At 44.0% G+C, this 19608-nt stretch overlaps 1 protein-coding gene across 7 annotated transcripts in view; it reads right to left on the bottom strand.

Annotated features, from left to right (window-relative positions):
- Positions 1-156: 156 nt before the first annotated feature.
- LRRC8A (leucine rich repeat containing 8 VRAC subunit A) overlaps positions 157-19608 on the bottom strand; it is a 34961-nt gene continuing 15509 nt past the window's right edge. For 6 of the 7 annotated variants that reach the window (XM_034793449.1, XM_034793452.1, XM_034793451.1 and 3 more), the window contains 2 exons: positions 17193-19356; positions 6117-11214 (listed from right to left, as the gene is read on the bottom strand). In XM_034793449.1, coding sequence (XP_034649340.1) covers positions 10939-11214; positions 17193-19349 — 2433 coding nt within the window. In that variant the 5' untranslated portion in view covers positions 19350-19356 and the 3' untranslated portion in view covers positions 6117-10938. Of the gene's footprint in view, positions 249-6116; positions 11215-17192; positions 19357-19608 lie in introns of those variants that run through there. The other variant, XR_004648461.1, reaches the window with a different exon arrangement.

Raw genomic sequence — 19608 nt, 5'->3', positions numbered from 1 at the left:
AGAGCTTTAATGATTCAAACAGAAACTACAGCGGTTGGGAGGTGACAGATGCAGATTCAGTTCTAGGTGCAACAGACATTGATGGGGAATGGGATGAAGAGAACTAAAGTCCACTGAAGAGATGGATAGTGGATTTAAATGAGTGGAAATCTTCATTCACAGCTGCTCTTTGGCTGTTTTAGTTGCTTGATGCACAGCCCTTCAGTGCCAGCTGTATAGGAGTAGTCATTTTAGGCAGGCCACAGAGGCTGAAACAAAGTGTGAGAGAAAAATTAACTACTCCTGAGACATATGAGACACCCAGCATGGGCACTCACCATCAGTGCATCCTTCACTATGTAATGGGTGTCCTTGGGGTGCAGAAGTGGAGATCTTAAGCTTTTTCTCTAGAGAAAAATACACTTGACTCTTCTAGAAAACATTCAAGACTTTCACTGAAAGAACCTGTAACTCACCCCTCTCGAAGCACCGCTTGCAGCACCATATAATAAAGGACAAAATACAGGGAAGGGTGAACTAGAAAATGAGGAAGCGTGAAAAGCTTATACGAAGATGGGCCTTTGCCTTCAAATGTCCTTCCCCCGCCCCCGTTCTTAAAAGACTGTCTTAAAGGGACACATCAATATGAATTTTTTAAAACTAATTTAGAAGGGAAGTACTTTCTGATAGAGGAGGCCTGTAAGGAATATGCCTTTTTAACATTCCTTGTAAAAGAATGCAGGGAGAGGGGTTAGTTTTTATTTTCTTCCCTTTTGATGTTTATAAAGGACTCTTCAGCTAGGGGGAAGCTGCCTGTACCCATGCACAAAGTACATAATCTGAAAAAGAAGGTCGTCTTATTGCTGACTTCTTTCAATTAAATTTAGTTGTTAACTTTAACTAGGGGAGAAACAAAAAGGTTACAGGTAGAAATTAGTTTTTTTTGCTCTTTTCAAGTTGTCAGTGTCCCTTTCATTCTTTTAGCAGATGTGAGGGCAAAGGGAACACCAGGAGCAGAGTTTGGGGCAGAGGGAAGACACATTCTGCATTCCTTAAATCTCTCCGGAAGCCTCATGTGCTTAAAAGTTACTAACAGCAGCTCTATCCCATAGAATTAACCATAAATGTGGATTTTACAGTGATTAAGGGGACAGTTTCCTCTCCCAGCAGTCTAACGCTCAAGGCAATAACTGATGGAAGCTGGCTGGCCTCATTAAGCCCCCAATCCTGCAGTTGATGTGCGTGGGCAGACCCCTAGCCTCATGACCTGGGGCAATCAGATCCAGTTGCTCCGTTGGATCCAATTGCAGAACCTTGCACCATTTCCTCTCGCTATCCCCCCACACCCATGAAAAGAAATAACACTTTGCACTAATATCGTCCCCCTCCATCTGAGGCTTTTAAAGCACTTTAATTAAGGCTCACAGCACCCCTGGGAGGGAGGGATGATCCCATTTCTACAGTTGGGGGAGGCCCAGTGACTCCTGGAGTATGAACCATCCAGCAGTAGGTCAGGCATGAACATTTCAAATGCCTTTTTGACTGGAGTGATTATACTAATTTCCTCTCCAATGTAACAATAATAATTCCTCTTGATACCACTGGGAGGAAAGCTGATTAAACTGGCTGAGGGGAGCTTGCTAAGCTGCTCAGAGCTCTGGCAGACATTGCTTTTGTTTGGACTGCCCGGAGTCTTGGGGTAAGCAGATTGAAAGCCACAGAAATAGGCTACTAGACTTTAAAGTCAAAAGGGACCATCCTGATCATCTAGTCTGACTTTCTGCATATCACAGGCGACAGACCCTCACCCACCCACTCCTGTAATAGACCGCTAACCTCTGGATGAGTTACTAAAGTCCTCAAATCATGATTTAAAGACTTCAAGGAACAGAAAATCCACCATTTACTCCAGTTCAAACCAGCAAGTGACCTATGCCCCCCAATGCAAAACCAAAAAAACAGGGTCTCTGCCCATTTGACCTGGGAAAATTCCTTCCCAACCCCAAATATGGAGATCAGTCAGACCTGGAGCAGGTCAGCGAGACCCACCAGCCTGACACATAGGAAAGAATTCACTGTATTAACTCAGAGCCCTCCCCATCTAGCATCCGATCTCTGGCTGTTGGAGATATTTGCTACTAGCATTCGCAGATGGGCCACATACCATTGTAGGCAGTGTCGTCATACCATCCCTTCCATAAACTTATCAACCTCAGTCTTGAAGCCAGTTAGGGTTTTTGCCCCCACTGCTCCCCTTGGAAGGCTATTCCAGAACTTCACTCCTCTGATAGTTTGAAACCTATGTCTAATTTAAAGCCTAAACTTGTTGATGGCCAGTTTATATCCATTTGTTTTTGTGCCAACATTGGCACTTAAATTAAAGAACACCTCTTCCTCCCTGGTGTTTATCCCTCTGATGTATTTATAGAGAGTAATATCTCCCCTCAACCTTTATTTGGTTAGGCTAACTAAGCCAAGCTCCATCTGTCTCCTCTGGTAAGGTAGGTCCTCCATTCCTCTGCTCACCCTACTTACCCTCCTCTGCCGCCTGTTCCAGTTTGAATTCATCTTTCTTAAACCTGAGAGACCAGAACTGCACATAGTATTCTGGATGAGATCTCACCAGGACCTTTTAGAATGGTAATAACACTTTCCTACCTCTACTGGAAATACCTCACTTGATGAATCCTAGGATTTTATTATTAGCTTTTTCCATGGCCACATCACAGTGATGGCTCATAGTCATCCTGTGGTTGGCCAGTCCATCCAGCTCTTTCTCCTCCTGTGGCACTTCTAAATGACACGTGTCCAACTTATAGCAAAAATTCTTGTTGTTAGTCCCTAAGTGCAGGACCTTGCACTATTAAATTTCATCCCATTTCTATTACTCCAGTTTTCAAGGTCATCCAGATCTTCTTGTATCATATTCCAGCCCTCCTCCACACTGTCAATTCCTCCCAACTTTGTCTCATCCACAATTTTTATTAGCACACTCCCACTTTGTGCCAAGGTCATTAATGAAAATGTTAAATGAGATTGGTCCCAAGGCCATTCTCTGAGGAACTCCACTAGTAACCATCCTCAAGCCTGACGATTCACCTTTCAGTATGGCCCATTGCTTTAACCAGTTCCTTACCCACCTTTTAATTCTTGTACTAATCCCCATCTTCTCCAATTTAACTTTAATTTCCCCTGTGGAACTGTATCAAAAGCCTTACTGAAATCCAGGTAGATTAGAGCTACTGCATTTCTTTGTCTAGAAAATTGGTTACAGTCTCAAAGAAAGATATCACGTTGGTGTAGCACAATCTACCTTTTGTAAAACCATGTTATAGTTTATCTCAATTACTATTCACCCCTATGATCCTTAACTACTTCCTCTTTCAAAATTTGTTTCAAGACCTTGCATACAATTGGGGTCACTAGCAACCCAAGGAGGCAGGAGCATAGAACCTGGATGTGATCACGAAAAAGTTATGGGGAGAGGGGATAATGGTGAGAACAATAGGGGGGGAGGTGGTAATAGGGGTCTGGAAATGTGCAAAGTTACAAAGAATTGAGTTTGAATTTTGTTTTGTTTTTAAACGAGTGTAACCATTTGGATAGGTATATTTGCAAGCTTCAGATAGTCGCACAGCCCATGTGGTCTTCACTGCAACAAAGGTGATTTTATACTGAGGCCTGGTCTATGTGAATAACGTAGCTGAAGTCAAAGTATCTTAGTTCGAACTTACCGCAGGTCCAGACACAGCAGGCAGGCTCCCCCGTCAACTCCGCGTACTCCTCTCGCGGATCAGGAGTACCAGCGTTGACGGCGAGCACTTCCGGGATCGATCCGGGATTGATTTATCGCATCTAGACAAGACGCGATAAATCGAACCCAGAAGATCGATTCCTTACTGCTGAACCCGGAGGTAAGTATAGACGTACCCTGAGATAACTGTCTTAATGTAAAATCGTAGTGGAGACAAGGCACAAGTCATTTTTACCTCCTCGTAGCTAGCTGATGTAAATCTCAGCTGGTGCGGGTATTGGGTTGACCTTGACTAGCTACAGTAAGATTAAAGCCTGCCTGGCTGTGGCCTTGCCTCCACTAGGGTTTTTACAATGAGATGGTTATCTGGAGGTAAAAACAAAATGCTTTTTTTGCAGTAAAAATATTACTTCAGGTTTCCCTAGAACTCCCCACCTCACTTCAGTGCAACCCTCCTACACTCCTGCTAGCAGAAGTTGTTTTCTTACCTGGCATGTTTTGTTTTATTCCTTCCCCCCTCCCCCCCCTCAATCATTCAGAGTTGTAGAGAGCTAGTGAATAAAGATAATCCCTGCCAAAGGGGTGCTTAAGCCCCATTGAGCTTTATATGACAAAGAGCCCATCTTTGTTCTCCCCTTTCTCAGCTCAGTTCTGCTACTAAAGCATTTGGTTAAAACCAGCCCTGCTGCTGAATAAGACAAGTTTTCATTCCAACACATTTCCCAAACTATGTACATCCGCCCCTGAAATGGGGCCAGTAGCATGCTAGTCAACAATTTCCCTTGCTTGTAAAAATGCAACAGGGCAAAACCTATTACTTTTACAAACCTAACAGAAGGGGATATTTATTACACACACCCAATACCCACTTTAACTCTCAGAAAGATATGGGGTGAATTTATTGTCTAGCTGTAATGTACTCCAAAATATGTTCAGCTGTTAAAGTGAAGTCTATTGCTTTTGAAGCCATCAGAAAGAGTGGAAGATTGTATCCAGTAGTCCTGGAACAATTTTTATACAGCGTATGCTGAGAGCCATTGAACCAAACTGTAAACCCTGTATATAATGGAAACCACTTCAAGCCAGGGAGTGCAGCAGCAACCCCAGTTCCAGCACCTGTGTATGTATCAGTTTAGGCAGGTAGATATGATGCATGCTGAGATATACAGTTAATTGGCTGGGAGCAATATTTTGATGGTGACTGGCAGAAGTTTTTTGTTTGTTCTGCAGACCTTTCTGCTGAAAAGGATAGGGAATTAAATCAATGGGAAAAGAACAAAGTTCTTTTAGAAATCCTCTCCCTAAAAAATCCAAGTCAGCGCTATAGGATGCCACTAATAGATTGCACTCACTCATTCTACATTCACTGCACTATCAGTGATCCAGCTATTTATATTCCTTTCAGTCTATCATTTAGAAACAAAGGGAAAGTATGTAAAGGACAGTGTAATCAACCCACTCCAACCATTCATTGTATAGTCATGTGAAGTCTGCTCTTAAATTTTCTTTTTCTTCCCCCTGGAATGAGTCCCCCAACCCACAAGGGCTCATCTACTGCAGGGGGAAGTAGGGAACAATCACTCCTAAACAATAGCAGGAGTCATTAACATCTTTCCACAAGGAGCCAAATCTGGGAACATTAAATGCTGTATTAGCCAAAGTACTTTAGAGGAACAAAAATAAAGGGAAAATGGAAATAAAAAGTTAAAATGTTTATTTTGTTAAAGTGTCCCGTCTTACAAGTCTTTCAGAGAAAACATAGCAGCCTTCAGCACTTGAGGTGCTGTTACCTGCCTAAACATAATCCAACATACAAGGCTTAACTCAGTTTCACGATTCTGGAGTGTCATATCAGGGTGTGGGGGGACACCAAGCCACAACTGTGAGAGTATTTTTATAAGCAATGTGAAGTGTTTAAGCCATGAGTTATGCCCTGAGGAAGGGGACATATCAGCTGTACAGACACTCTTAATGTGAGATCCTGTCAGTTCTTGTCACACAGCCCACACTAGTTTGCGCTAGACAAGAGGAATTAGCACAGCTCCCCATTTGTTCACAGGACTTCCTGAAAGAGCAGAACGGGGAGAATGTGGGATTATTAGAAATCCCACATTCAGCTTTTCTTGCCAGGCAGCTTTACTCCATCTTGACTTGCTAGACCCCACTTTCAGCTAGGGCTATACATAGCTACCTGCTATTTTTAAACAGCAAGTTAATGGGTCAGATTTCAGAAGTGTTTCAAAGCAATATATATTAGTCTCCAGCTACAGCAGGAGAAAGTGCGGAGAGAACGTGCACTTCCCTCTGATATTACTTGCCAGATTGGTGCTCAACTCCATGCAGCTAGGATAGACAGAACTCATTTTCTTTTGTCAGATCAAACTTTTTTTTTTTTTTAAACTGGATGGTTGCCAGAAAGATTGCAGCATCCAGTGTAGAGCCAAAAGTTTCAGAACAGTACTGCTAAATAAGATTAAAACCTATGTTAGTACTTGAAGTTTTCAACCTCTTGCAAATGCTGAGTAACATTTCAACACAGGTGATGTTACAATGTAAGACGTATGACCATTTTGTTCTTCGGTGAAGAGAATAGAAATCATACCAACATTTTAAAGATCATTGCTGGATAAGGACAGAGCCAACAGGAACAGCTGGCCACATGAATGACACTAGTATGAGTAAACTCATCACTGAGTAATCACCCTACTGCATCTCTAAAGCAGGCACCCCACTTATTCAAAAGATCCATCCTACCTCAGAAGAGCTGGAAGAGAATGGAAATCAGAGACTAAATGAGGTTTCAAAATATTTATTCACTCACGTCCCTTTCACAAAAGGAAGTGGCTGAAATGGAAAAGGCTTAAATAATAAATCGCATGAAATGGAAACGGCTTAATACTTCACCACTGTTCAATCCAAAAAGATTTTGGAGCCCATTTTCTCTATACCTCATCTGCTGCAAAACATAAATATGTCTTCCAGTTTCCTACACTCATCTGTTAGAACAAAAACTGAGGACCTAAGTGTGGTTCAGAGACTGAAAAAAAGTGACCTTAAAATGTTATCCATGCTGATAAACATTAAGACTTTAGTTTTGTTAAAATTAAGACATGAAAGTGACCATAGAACAAGTGGTGGAGAAAAAGGTTCTGAGGTAGGATGCTCTAGGGGAGTGACAAAGTAGTTAATACAAAGTAGAAATAAAAATAATAAAGAATACCTGCAACACCCATGAAACAGTTTAGAGTGGCACAGTAACTTAATTCCACCTGTGGGTTAACAGCGGACCAATAGGTAAGTTCAGCAGAAGAAAAAACAAAAACCCCACAACTGACATTCCAGTGCATTGTTTCGAAGCACAGCAAGATTTAACACATTTAACAGATTCAGCTTCTGCTACCTTGGTTGGTTCAAATTCATTAGTTACAACTTAAACATCAGGCCACTTATCATAACAGCTAGAATTCAGTTTACCAAAAAGCTTAGCACTGTGGTTCCTATCGTGGCACAAGTGTACCTGGGATAAATAGTTCGACTCAGTAGTGCTGTTAGGAGACATTTGGCTTTAATTCAAGTTCTGTTTTTAGTTTAGCAGCTAACACAGATGATCCTGGTTATTACTATTAGAATCCTTTGAGAAGACTGCCAGGAAGAAGAGACACCAACCAGACCCTCACTGATCTGTTTAACCTGAACAGGTTTCCTAGGATAGTACACAGGTCAGTCTCAGCCCAACTCAGCTTCTTCCTGACAACCCACTTTAAAAAATAAAAATAAAAAAAAATGGAGCATTGATTGACGTGCCTATAGTTGGGAAAGTGTGTTAGCTATGTCACTCAAGGGTTGAGTGACCAGGGAACTGTACTGGAAATGAGAACTTGTCTTATGGGCCAAGTTCTGGAGAAGTATTGAGCAACTGTGGGTGCACAGCAGCTCAGGTTTTGACCCTCTACTTAAAATTCTCAAGCTTTCTCCACCTCATGCCTCTGAGATCTGCTACTGTAGGTCCAACATCTGCTTGAAGGAAGAGGAAAAGTGCATCTCAGCCAGTTCACCAATTCATGGTGAGGCATTTCAATATAACCTTGGTTTCCACTAGGACAAGTTTTCAAAAACTCTTTATTCATTCTGATTTTGTCCCCTGGGGGGGGGGGGGGGGGGGCTATCTAGACCTCTTGTAACAGTCCTGGTTGAAATATTTAAAGAGCAGCAAGCAGCTCATGTTTCCATGCATGATCAATACTGGTCTTACATTTGTTTTGTGGAGCTGGATCAAACATAGGCAGATACTTATTTTTCAAACAGTAGAAAATAAAACTCTAAAAAGAGGAAGTCTCCCCCCCTTAGCAGGATGGTGGTTTGCCCTAAGGATGAGCTATACAGGAGGCCTGCATATTACTATGCAGATTTCTAGACACTTTACAGCATACTTTCTGGAGTTCTGTATGACTATTTATACAAACACTTCAGGACCTAAATTAAATGCAGTTTTATGTAACTAGGAGCCCACCTTCACTACAACCAGAAGAGTCAGGCGAGCCAGGTGCAGAACCTTAGCTCACTTTCCATAAGCAATGTTATAACTCTGCATAGTCCAAGGACCAGTTAGGTCTGTGTAAGCTACAACTAGTAAGTTGTTTTGTAACCAGGTTCCCTGAGTGCTGTAGGGTAGATGGGTCCTAATCATACAGTCCCAGAACTGGTTCAGGGCTCAGTAAAGAAGAATTGCAAAACACCAGATTTCATCTGACAGAGTAGGAAAGACAGACTCCCTCCCCCATCGGAAGGGTCCTTACTCTGACCATGGAGAGTTAGTTCAAAGCAGCATTTGTACTGTATCTTGAAACAGATCAGTTTTCTGAGTAAGCAGTCTCATGTCCCCACAGCAGGTTCGCTGTCCTCCTTGTTAATACAAGACCCTAGCATGACTGGTAAATCCCACTGTGCAAATTATCAGCATCACACTTCTAAATCCCAGTTTGATCTCTGATATAGTGCATTTTGAAATAGCTAAAACTCTTCCTTTCACCAATAGTCCTCATCTCTGTTGTAATTTCAACACACACTAATCCTGTTAGAAATAAGAACCTGTCAGCCAGAAGAGTTTTTACAGCACCTTTTTCTCTGGAAAGAGTCAGAGCTGGGAAAACATGCAAACAAGAGTTGATTGTGTTATCCCTTTGGATTGTTTGACTTTTCATGATGAATGAACTAAGGGAGGCAGACTTTATACCCTTCTTAGAAGCATTTCTATAAACAAACTAAGTTTTCCTAGCTTTCAATGTAGCTTTATTTAAACAGCTGAGCATCAACAAATCCAGAGCCTAGTTAACAGATTGTTTCAGCATTTCTAGTGTGCGTATCTTGTATATTACATCTGATGCAGAAAGATAAACTGTAGTGTTCCTTATTGCCCAGAATATCTGAGACAGAGGTTGTCTATGCTTTGCCCAACTCAAGGCTTCAGTGGCAGCTTGCCAGGAACGGAGGGTGCCCCCCCCCCCTTTTAGTATGTAGGTAATGCCTGCAAATATTACATATCCCAGCAGGCAGTGCTCCAGTCTTGGAGGATCCAAATAGCTGGGCAAGGTGGAACACTGCATACTGGAGCTGTAGGGTCCATAGGCTTCCCCTTCTAACAAGGTGGCTTTGGGGTGACTGGTGGAAATGTAAGCCACACTTTAACCACCCTGGTTTGAGGACATGATTATGAGTAGCTATCACTAACCTATGTCTGCCTCTGCAAATGCAGAAGGGGATTTGTTGAACAGTCACAAGTTAGCCTTGTTTCAACACAGATTCCTCTCCCCTCACTATGGGGCCTCCCCTCCCAGGGGGCTGGAGAAGCCCAGTCCAGGGAGGATTCTTATACTCTTCCTTAACAGTGGGGCAGAGAGAAGAACAGGGTTACCATCCCAAGCACCGAGTTCAATCACGTAGGCCAAGAGGAGCAGCAAGAATGACAGCTGCTAAAATCAAGAGCTGAACGGACCGGAACAAAACAAGCAGCTTTGTAGATTGTATTGATAAAAGATGCTGGCAAAACCTCAAAAAAAAAAAAAATTTATCCACAGCAAGGGTAGAGAAGAAGCTTGTTGAATATTCCTCTCTGCTACAGGCAGTATCTCCCCTATTTTGAGTTATACTTAACACTGGCTAATAGTGTGTTTGTATTTTTAACACCCCAGACACAATGCTGAGGGAAAAAGAAGTTTAAAAAGTAGTTAAAAACACTTTTTAAAATTCAAAGTCTTGAAGTACCTCAGTGCTTCTGGCAGAAACAGTCTTACTGCTTTCCACCCAAGTCTTATGCATTGAGCTGCATCCTTCCTGTCCCATTTACTAAACATAACTGGAATTCAGCCTACTGACAGCCCAACCTAGGTAATATTCTGGAACAGCTAATTTAGGCAATACCTCCAGCAATACCAGCTAGGGAAGCAGGCCATGCGATCTACTGGTCAGCACAAAGGATTGGAATCTGAAAAGACTGTGCAACCTCAAGTCAGCAGATGGAAACTGGGTTAAAAAAAAAAAAAAAGTCCTGAATCCAAGTTGATCTTTGAGGTAAAGTTCCCAAAAAATGCCAGCATCTTTAAAAATAAAAAATAAAATTAATAAATAAAAAAGCTGTGCCATCCTCCCTGCCCTCAAAGAGAAGCCCCAACTGATTACATCAGCAAGTAGCATGGAACTATACAAGTGTCACAGCAAAGTAGAGTTGGAGTTTAAAGAGGCTCCCTGGACTTTTGTCCTTTGACTCTAAGACATCCTCAGTCCCTGATGCACGCAAGAGCCCTGTCTAGGGCGATGCAGCAGTGTAACTGGATCAGCACATTTCTCTCCCCTATATTCAGAGGCAGTTACCCTGAACTAAGTTGGCTCCACCAGCGGTTCTGGTTAACTCCATGGCAGCTTTGGCGTCATCCCACTTCTCGTCTTGCAGAACAGCAGCACCTCTTTTGTTCACGCTGTCTGTTGTAGAGGAGCCACCCACTCTGCCTTGGTCCTCTCCCTGACCCCGAACCTCCCCCATCCTGCATCCAAGGGAGCAAGCAGCCTTGTTCCCAGTCGTGTTGGTTATTCAAGGATCTCTTTAGCTAGTCTGGTGTTGGCTGGGGTGGTTGGGAGATGGAATTGGAATGGAATGGCCTTTTGTTTCCTGTCTAGTTGATGAGGGGTTTCCCTGCCTTCTTGTCAGCAGCTCAAGCTTGCTCTTTGTCTGCCCTCCACAGCCGCTCCTTGACCTCCAGGGACAGGGTGTTGAACAGGTCCTCCTCCACCACCAGCCCACTGCGTTTCAGCAGAGGACACTCCCCCAGCTCCACCGGCAGGCACTCCAGGCGGTTCCCCCGCAGCTCTATCTGGGACAGGTTGGTCAGCTCGCCCACCCGAGATGGCAGTGATTGCAGCACATTGTTTCCCAGGTTCAAGGTCCGCAGCTTCCTGCACTGGAAGAGCTCAGGTGGGAGACTCTCAATCTGAAAGGAGAAATCAGAGATACAAATGTGACATGTGCTCACCTAAGGCAAGTCAAGCAGACGAGATGTAGTCAGACAAGAGCACCAGCCTCCAAATACTCATTTCTCCCTTAAATGCATTTCTGCTTTCTTCTAGGCTGACCTTTATGCATGGAACGCTTTCCCTAAGCTACAGTAAAGCTACTACCTTGTCCTCACGCAGATCTTCTTTTACTGTACTATTTACAGAAAACTGCCACATGAAAATGGCTAGCCCAGAGCCAAATAGAGATTACCGACAGAAGCAGGGAAGATCTGAAACCCACTCACATCTAGTCTGTACAGTCATGTGTTCCCATCGGTGTTTCCTTTGTCCCCTCCCAGAATCCATCCATTATCGGTTCTCCCACTTGGAGTTTAAGCTCTTCACATTGACAGCCCTTCCCTATTTGTATGGCACCTAGCCCCGTAAGGCTCTGATCCTGACCAGGGCCACAGGGTGCTAGAATAATAAAAGTAAAATGACAGAGGTTCCATTTTTAAAGTTCAGTGATTAGCCACCTGCCAAAAAAATAAATAAAACACAAAAAAAAACACTATTCCCAACACAAGTCAGGCTATTCCCTACATGGTTCAGTTCTGATCTGCAGCACACACATCCCTCCATACCCTGGTTATAATCCAGTTTCGCAGCCACATCTCAGTGCTTTCCACGGTACCCCTAACTACTGCAATTACTGATCATGCCAAGTATTTGAACAGCTCATCCCTCTGTAGTTCTCCTACAGAATTAGAGACCAATGTATTTCTCTCTCTCAAATGGAGGACTCTTGCTCTCCCAGCTTTCCCCCTTCCCTGCCACCAGAACTTCTTAATTGGCACAGCTCTGTCAGTTCCGTAAGACTGACCCAACTTTCACCTTGAAACATCTGAGGTAGAGTTTGAGCCTGCCAGTTCTTTCCTCTACAGAAGGAAATGTAAATGACCTATTCTCTTCCTAGCTGCTCCAAAGTAAACAGCCTGCAGTAACCCAGGGGAGCCCTGCCTTACAACTGTCCAAATAACATGGGTGTAATACATGGGGGGCTCCCTCCCCACCACTCATTTTCTATCTGCAGGATCAGAGACCAGCAAAAAGGCACCAAGTATACTATATGGACACACATTGCTAGGGTCCTCCTCCTAGCCTCTCTCTCATTGTAGCACCTACCCTGCAAGAATAGAGATCAGTTGCATTGTAACTGAAGCAGAGACCAGGTCTTATTCTTCTGTGTAGCACATAGGTCCAAACAATAATTCAGGTGGCCAGTGAGCTTCTCCTACAAACATCTGCTCCCTCAGGGCATGGAAGCATTAGTACTCCGATCCCACTGCTATTATGGAAGGCAACATTCTGCTTCTTCCTTGAGCTGCCCTGCTCTAATCCTGAGGATGGCATGCAAACAAACATCTCCTCCCCTTAAAAGCCTGGCAGAAACAAGGAGACAGCATTTTTGTCTTTCTCTGAAGCATCAAGTATTGTCCCTGGATGGAAGTGAGGAACTTGATTAAAAGGAATGGGGGCAGAATCTGAAATGGTGAGTTGTGTTCCTAGGAGTGATTTACTAATGAGAACAGCAGGCTAGTGGTTTGTGAGCATTTAAGTGGATATCGAGCCATTAAAAGAAATGAATGAGGGGAATTCAGTGTAATATTTGATCTTGACCAGTACAGGCCATCTTTGATCCACAGTGTGCTGGGGAAGGAGGGCAGAAGCCATGCATTAGGGTTTCCAGTCGTATACATGTTCTAGTGTCTATTCGAATGCTAGATTTTTGTGCTTCCCAATCTGTTGTATCCCCCTATTCCTTCATTTTACTTAGAACGTAAGCTCTTTGGGCAGGCACGATCCTTTCATTGTGCGCACGGGCAGCACTGAACACAATGGGGCCCTGATCAGGGACCTTCTAGGCACTACCACGCTACTCAACTTTTTGACAGTGTCAAAATGCAACAAGAGAAATTAAATACCCAGCACCATTGGCTCCCCCCACCTATGCACCAATAGCCAAGTGTCAGACAGGGCGATTACTAGTCCAATCAGACTGTCATGGTATCATAGTCCGACAACAACACTATAGTTGAAATTTTTATTTAATTTATTTATTTTTTGTATTGCTGGAAGAAGGCACGGCTGGCAAATATAAAAGCTTATAGGGTTGGGTTCAATAGATTCAGGCATCACTTCATGACCTTCTCCTTAACTCAGTGAAAGTCTCAGCCTATCCTTTGTTTAAAACACAATTGCACTCTTTTAACTTTAATTATGCCCACAAGATCTGCCTGGAGCAGCCATTGGCTACAGAGAGTCTTTAGCTTATTCAGAACTTGGCTGTTGTTAGAGCCAGTGGAACGGCAACAGCAACAAACAGCAGCTTTATTCAGCCATCATTATTTGGAACCATCGTTCTGAACAAGCTGCAAAATTCAGCCTGGTAGTCCTATAACTAAAAGACCAATCACTTGTTTTCAAGTGACAGGAGTGGACTTTATCAAAGAAGAAAGTTGTGTGTTACAACAGGGCCTGTTTCCCAGAAAGACTGGGTTGTACTAGCCAGCTCCAGACGTAGCTAGTTACTAGGGCTGCTGGGCTAGCAGGGGAGCTTTGAGATAGACTGGCATTTCCTGACTAAGAATTCTATCAGCACTTGCCTTTTCTGCTGCTGACCGTAAATAACCAGGCTTCCTGAGCCCAAGGGTAATTGTGGCCTTGCCTACATCTCTGCAGGGAACAAGAGCTGATTAGCTGTTTCACTGGATCTCCAGGAGATAGAGGGCTAGGCAGGAAAGAGAATACTGCTTCTAGCCTTCATGGTGCATTAGTGTCTTTGGAAGAACAAGATGGGTGGTTCCACATTTTATTGCAAAAACAGAGCTGCCTCAAGCTTCTTTTCATCCAGAAGAGAAACTCCACCCACAGCTTATGGAGGATGCACAGCTTGTCTTAACCCTGTGTAACCTGGACTGTTGAACAGTACCCTTTTTTTTGGCAATTGTTCAAAACCTGTATAGTTCTGCACTTTAAAATAGAGCCTTAAAAGCTTCCTTCACTTTGCTTAGTGCAGCATCCAGCAAGTGCCAGATGACGGATGCTACATTGAAGCCTCCTCCTACTCACCGAGGAAAATGATTTTAGTTTTAAACCTATTGCTGAAATGTGACTGGCTATACAATGCCAGACGCCTTCCCCAATGCCAGGGATGGTAGGTTAGCCACAGCTTAATCTGGTGTTAAGGGTGGTTTAACAGACAGAATGGCTTCTTAAACACTAGTGGTTTAGCTTAAGTTTTCTGAAGGTTATAGATCAAAGTTAATGCAGAATCGGCACCACTTCTCTGGCTCCTGGGCTGCCATTTCACTTTTAGAAGCAAGGTGGCCACTGAAAAACAACCAAAAGCTGGTTAGAATTTTAGAAGCCTCCTTGACAATTTATAATACAATTGTTAAGTTGTTTTGCCTCCAGAGTTTTCCCTATAAAAGGCAGCAATTAGACAGTATTGACTTGTCAAGATGTATCTAAAGCATTAGGGGCCTTATTGCAGGCTGAAAAATATGGGTATCCTTATAAGAGGCAGGATTTTGCTGCATATTTCCACCTGAATTCATAATCCCTTGTCATGGCTGGTTGCTCTTTGTGCAATTATGTTACCAGACTTCTTTGAGACTTCCGGTGGGAATAAGTAATCAGATGGACTTTTAAAGCAGCAAAATATTTTGTTCTCATGTCTCTAGCAACAAAGCCTCCTGGGTTTTGTGGACAGAAAGAAACAAGTAGAATTCTAACCGGAGTATTTTTAGTTTCTATGAGGCATCAGTGGATCTTGAAATATAAATAGGCCAAATGCAGCCTTTAGTTCAACATACTTTATAAGCAATTTACAGTATTTTATGTAACCCAGGTTCAGAACTGCAGGACAATCCACTGGGAGGAGTTATTGAAGTGAAAGTATGTCATAGCAACATCAGGCAGCATGTCACAATCGGGTCATCTCTTCCAAGTTTTGCTGCTCCTAAGCAATTAAGTGGAAGCTCATTAGGACAAAAGTAACTTCCTGATCCCATATTGCAATACCTTCTCTGCTTGTAAATTACAAAGAAAAACTGCAACTGTGTTAAACTAGAGCCTGATTTACATGTGAAGAGGACATTACATTTGCTGTAGTCTGAAGGTACATGTGCACTTGTATCAGTCAGTGATTAGTCACGTTAAAGGCCCAAGGGCAGGTCAAATCTTAAAATGCTGCAGTGCCACTGTAGCGCTTCAGTGAAGATGCTACTATGCTGATGAGAGAGCTTCTCTTGTCAGCATAGCTACCGCCTCTTGCGGAGGTGGATTAACTATGTTGACAGGAAAAGCCCCCACCATCATCATATACTGACCTAAGCCCTGGTGTAGATAGCGGGTCCCAGGTATACATTGGGGTTGTGTTCTTGAAAAGGGTGACGGATACCGAAACGACACATACCGGGGACCTGCTGGTACAGCAGTGGCGTAGGTAGGTGGGCGATGGCGGAGGAGTAGGAGTGATGACTGCCTCTCCCGCTGGCCTTGCGAGGGGGGCAGGGCACATAGATGCTCTGGCCAGGGGCTCCTGTAAAAGTGTGTGCACCACCACCACCACCCCCTGCTCTGCCGGGTGCTCCTTCCAGGGTGCAGGGGTTCACCCCGCTGGGATACGGGGGCTTGCCCCTTGCCCCGACCCCATGCCCCTGAGCAATGTAGTTATACTGTTGTAAGTTTGTAGTGTAGACCTGCCTGATTTAGCTCACTATATAGGTTAAGGACAGTGCACCAACCCAGATATTTCAGCTCCAAGTTTGCTTCTGGTACTACTCACAAAAGGTCTTTTAAAGTGGTAGTTAGAGAAAAGGCCTCACAGAATAAGTGTCTCTAATTGTACAAGACACTAGAAAGACTCCTTCAGAGTCCGACTACTTGTCAGCAGGTGGTTCTAGACAGCGTGCTGCATGGACAGGAGCAGCCATAATCCAACATGTATAAAACAGCATCTACTGGGTTTGTAATTTACAAAGAAACTGCTGCATGTCTACTGCTGTTTTTTTTAGATCATGTAGATACCAGTTTCCAAAATGCTGTTACCTGCCCAGTGAGCAACTAATGAGTAACAGTTACCTACATTTCTAGGACATTCCTATGGGATTAATATTGGAGAATTACATAAGAAGTGGATCAAGGTCTTTGTAGCATACCACACCTTTAAACCTCTGCACAGCTCCACCTTTGCCTATTTTCTTCTGCAAAAGATAGGCAGCTAGTTACATCCCACATCCCCTTGTTTCCTATGCTGCTCTTTCACATTAATTGTTCCTTTTGCATTGTCCTCCCACTCAGCTTTTCACCTGGATTCATATTGCCCCCTATGCTAGCAACAGTCACTTCCTGGGCACTAGGTAGCCCAGTGCTGTGTGACAAGCCACTTTTCATAAAGCCTCCTATATGCGGATCTCCTTCGCAAGCTTCTCATGGAGGAAGTATTTGATATTAGATTGTGAACTCTTCAAGCCAGGTCCTGTCTCAATGTGTTCTGGAAAGCATCGTGTACACCCTGACAGCAGTCTTATGCAGACACACATGGGTGGCTAATGGCCTCAGTTTATATTGCAAATGGTTTAAGTATATAGCGCTGCATTCTTAAGTGTAATTTCTCAGTTCTCTACTCTAAGAAACTACTGAAGAGCAGCCAAAACAGCTATGTTTGCAATCTACCCATTAGCCAAAAAGAATTTAATTGAAGATTTGGATTTGTTTTTGCAAAGTTTCATCCTAAGAAAGTTGTACAGACAAGGAACAAAGTTAAGTATAAATGGTAGTGCCAAGATATTGCACACCCCACTGTAGCAGTTAAATGCTTCTAATACACTTCATAGCAGGCAGCAGGAATCTTAGAATGCAGCTTTATCCAATCCATGCATCTCCGCCACACTCCCTCCTCACTTACCCTGTTGGCCGTCACAGCTAGGTTCTGCAGGTTCTGCAGTAGCCCAATGTCTGCCGGTATAGAAGTCAAGTTATTGTGGCTGAGATCCAAGTACCGCAGCTTCCGGCAATAGAAAAGCTGGGTGGGTATCTTCTCTATCTTGTTGCGGTTAAGGTAAAGGCGCTCCAAGTTGGTGAGGTTGCCGATCTGCATGGGGATGTAGGCTATGTGATTGTACCACAGCTTAAGGCAAGTGAGACGGTGTAGGTGCTGGAAGCTGATGATCTCCTCAATGGTCTTGAGGTTATTGTCCTTCAGGTCAATCTCTTGGAGATTGTGGAGGCTGAAGATAGAGTGTGGGATGCGTTCCAGGTCGCAGCGGATCAGCTCCAGCTCTGTCAGATTGACCATCTTCTTAAGGCTGTTGAGGACAATGAGCTTGGTACCCTCGTTGTTGATGGAGAGCTTCTGGAGGTGCACACCAACGTCCGTCACCACCTGCGGCAGCTTGGTAAGGTTGCTCTTCAGCCGAAGTACCTTGAGCCGCTTCAGTTCCCTCAGTCCATCGATCACAATGTAACGGTTGTTCTCTGCACTCAGGTTCCCTGTCAAGTGGAGCTCCTCCAAGGTCTTTAGGCTATAAATCCACAGAGGGATTTCCTTGATGTCTGTGAACTTAATGTGCAGAGATTTCAGGTTCTCCCTCAAGAAGGCAAGGGCTGGGGCCTCAATCTTAGCAGCCGTGTGGTAGAGCCACAGCTCCTTAAGGCTGGTGAGCTGGGCAATGCTTGGTGGGATAGTAACATCGGGGATAAGCTCCAGCTTCAACACCTCCAACTCGATAAGGTCAAAGACTGTGTCGGGGATGCCACTCAGCATGAAGAGATGCAGCTCCAGCTTGTCCTGGGAGTTCTTGGTGATCCTCTGCCGCAGCTTCTCCAAGGTCCACTCATTGTTGAGGTTCAGCTGCCGCAGTTTGTTCTCACTCACTTCAGATAGAAAGACAGCGAATCGCTTGGAGTAGAGGGGGTCGTACTGGTCGATCAGGTGCAGCATGAAAGCAAAGTCGTTCTTGACATCAGGGATGTCACTATAGCTGCTCTCCTCCCGGATGGACTCAAAGGAGTATTTCTTGAGGGATCGCCTCAGCATCCACCAGAGAGTGTACATGCAGATCAGTCCATAGAAGATCACCAGGCTAATGTAGAAAGAGGCTAGGATTTTGAAGAGGGTGGCAAGAGGGTGAGCACAGCGGTACATGCGATAACCTGTCAGGCTCTCGATGTCCACCTTGCAGTCAATGTCAAACCTGATGTTGTTGACATAGTAGACAGTGTAGCAGATGATCAAGATGAATTTGATCACCTTGATGATGGTTTGTCTCATGTAGAGGCGATAGACTATGTCTCCCTCCTCCACGTGCGTGCGGAACTTTTTAACTTTCTCAAAAAGCGCTTTGGCCTGTTCCCCTTCTTTCTTGTCCAAGACGCCCGTCTCAGAGCGATCGACAATCCCTTGCTCAATCCGCGACTTTGTTCTCTGTAGCATGGGAACAGTGGCTTCCACATCCTCACTGATCGTGGAAGATTTCTTCTCCATGGAGCCATTCATCTTTCCAAAGGCAGGCTTGGGATCACTCTCCTCCACCACTGTCTCAGACAGTGCTCTTGTTGTCCACGGAGAGTCAAAACACTTCAGCAGAATAGACACAAAATGCTCCAGCTTGGAGCTGGTCCTTGGGAATTTGAACCAGAAATTGCTGCAAGCCAAGAAGATCAGTGTGTGTAGCAGCACCAGGTAAGGGAAATACTTGGCAAACCAGTGAAGGCGATTCTCATAGCACACTGCATCCACATAGTTATACTGGTGCCGGTCTAGGTCATATCGGATCCCTGTAGGCCCAGTGTCCTGAGATGGGACAAGACTAGAGTTATAGTAAGTGGGGTCTGGAGTTGCAGCTGTCCAACCTCTGAAAGAGTCATTGCAGGAGTCTTTGGTAACCCATTTGCAGGGCAAGCAGATCATTTTGTCCTGGGTGACCTGAAGTGTCCCTCCAAACACTGCAATCATCAGCATGACTATGGAAATGTAGTCCGTGAAGACATCCCACCATGGTTTCAGGATGCGGTATGCTGGCTGGGTATCAGCAAAATAGCGCAGTTCAGTGACAGGAATCATGGTTCACCTAAAAGGAAGCCACAGGCAGATGTTACTGGAAGAGAACAGTTTGTTTGTTTTTAAGTGAAGACAAGGAAAGCAGGGAGGTCAGATTATATAAAGAAGGTATCTGCTGGCCCAGTCAAAAAAACCCCACACAATTTCAAGTCCAATTTTGAGATAAATAAATGAAGTTCCATAATGAGCAAAAGCAGTTAGCTGCTTAGAGGTTTGTGTGAAGTTAGTATGTGGTCTTAATTCCTGACAAATTGGCATCCAT

This window comes from Trachemys scripta, chromosome 17 (genome assembly GCF_013100865.1).
Source record: "Trachemys scripta elegans isolate TJP31775 chromosome 17, CAS_Tse_1.0, whole genome shotgun sequence".
Classification (NCBI taxonomy): domain Eukaryota; kingdom Metazoa; phylum Chordata; order Testudines; family Emydidae; genus Trachemys; species Trachemys scripta.
Note: the sequence above shows the minus strand (reverse complement) of the source record. Positions and strands in the feature narration are given on the sequence as shown.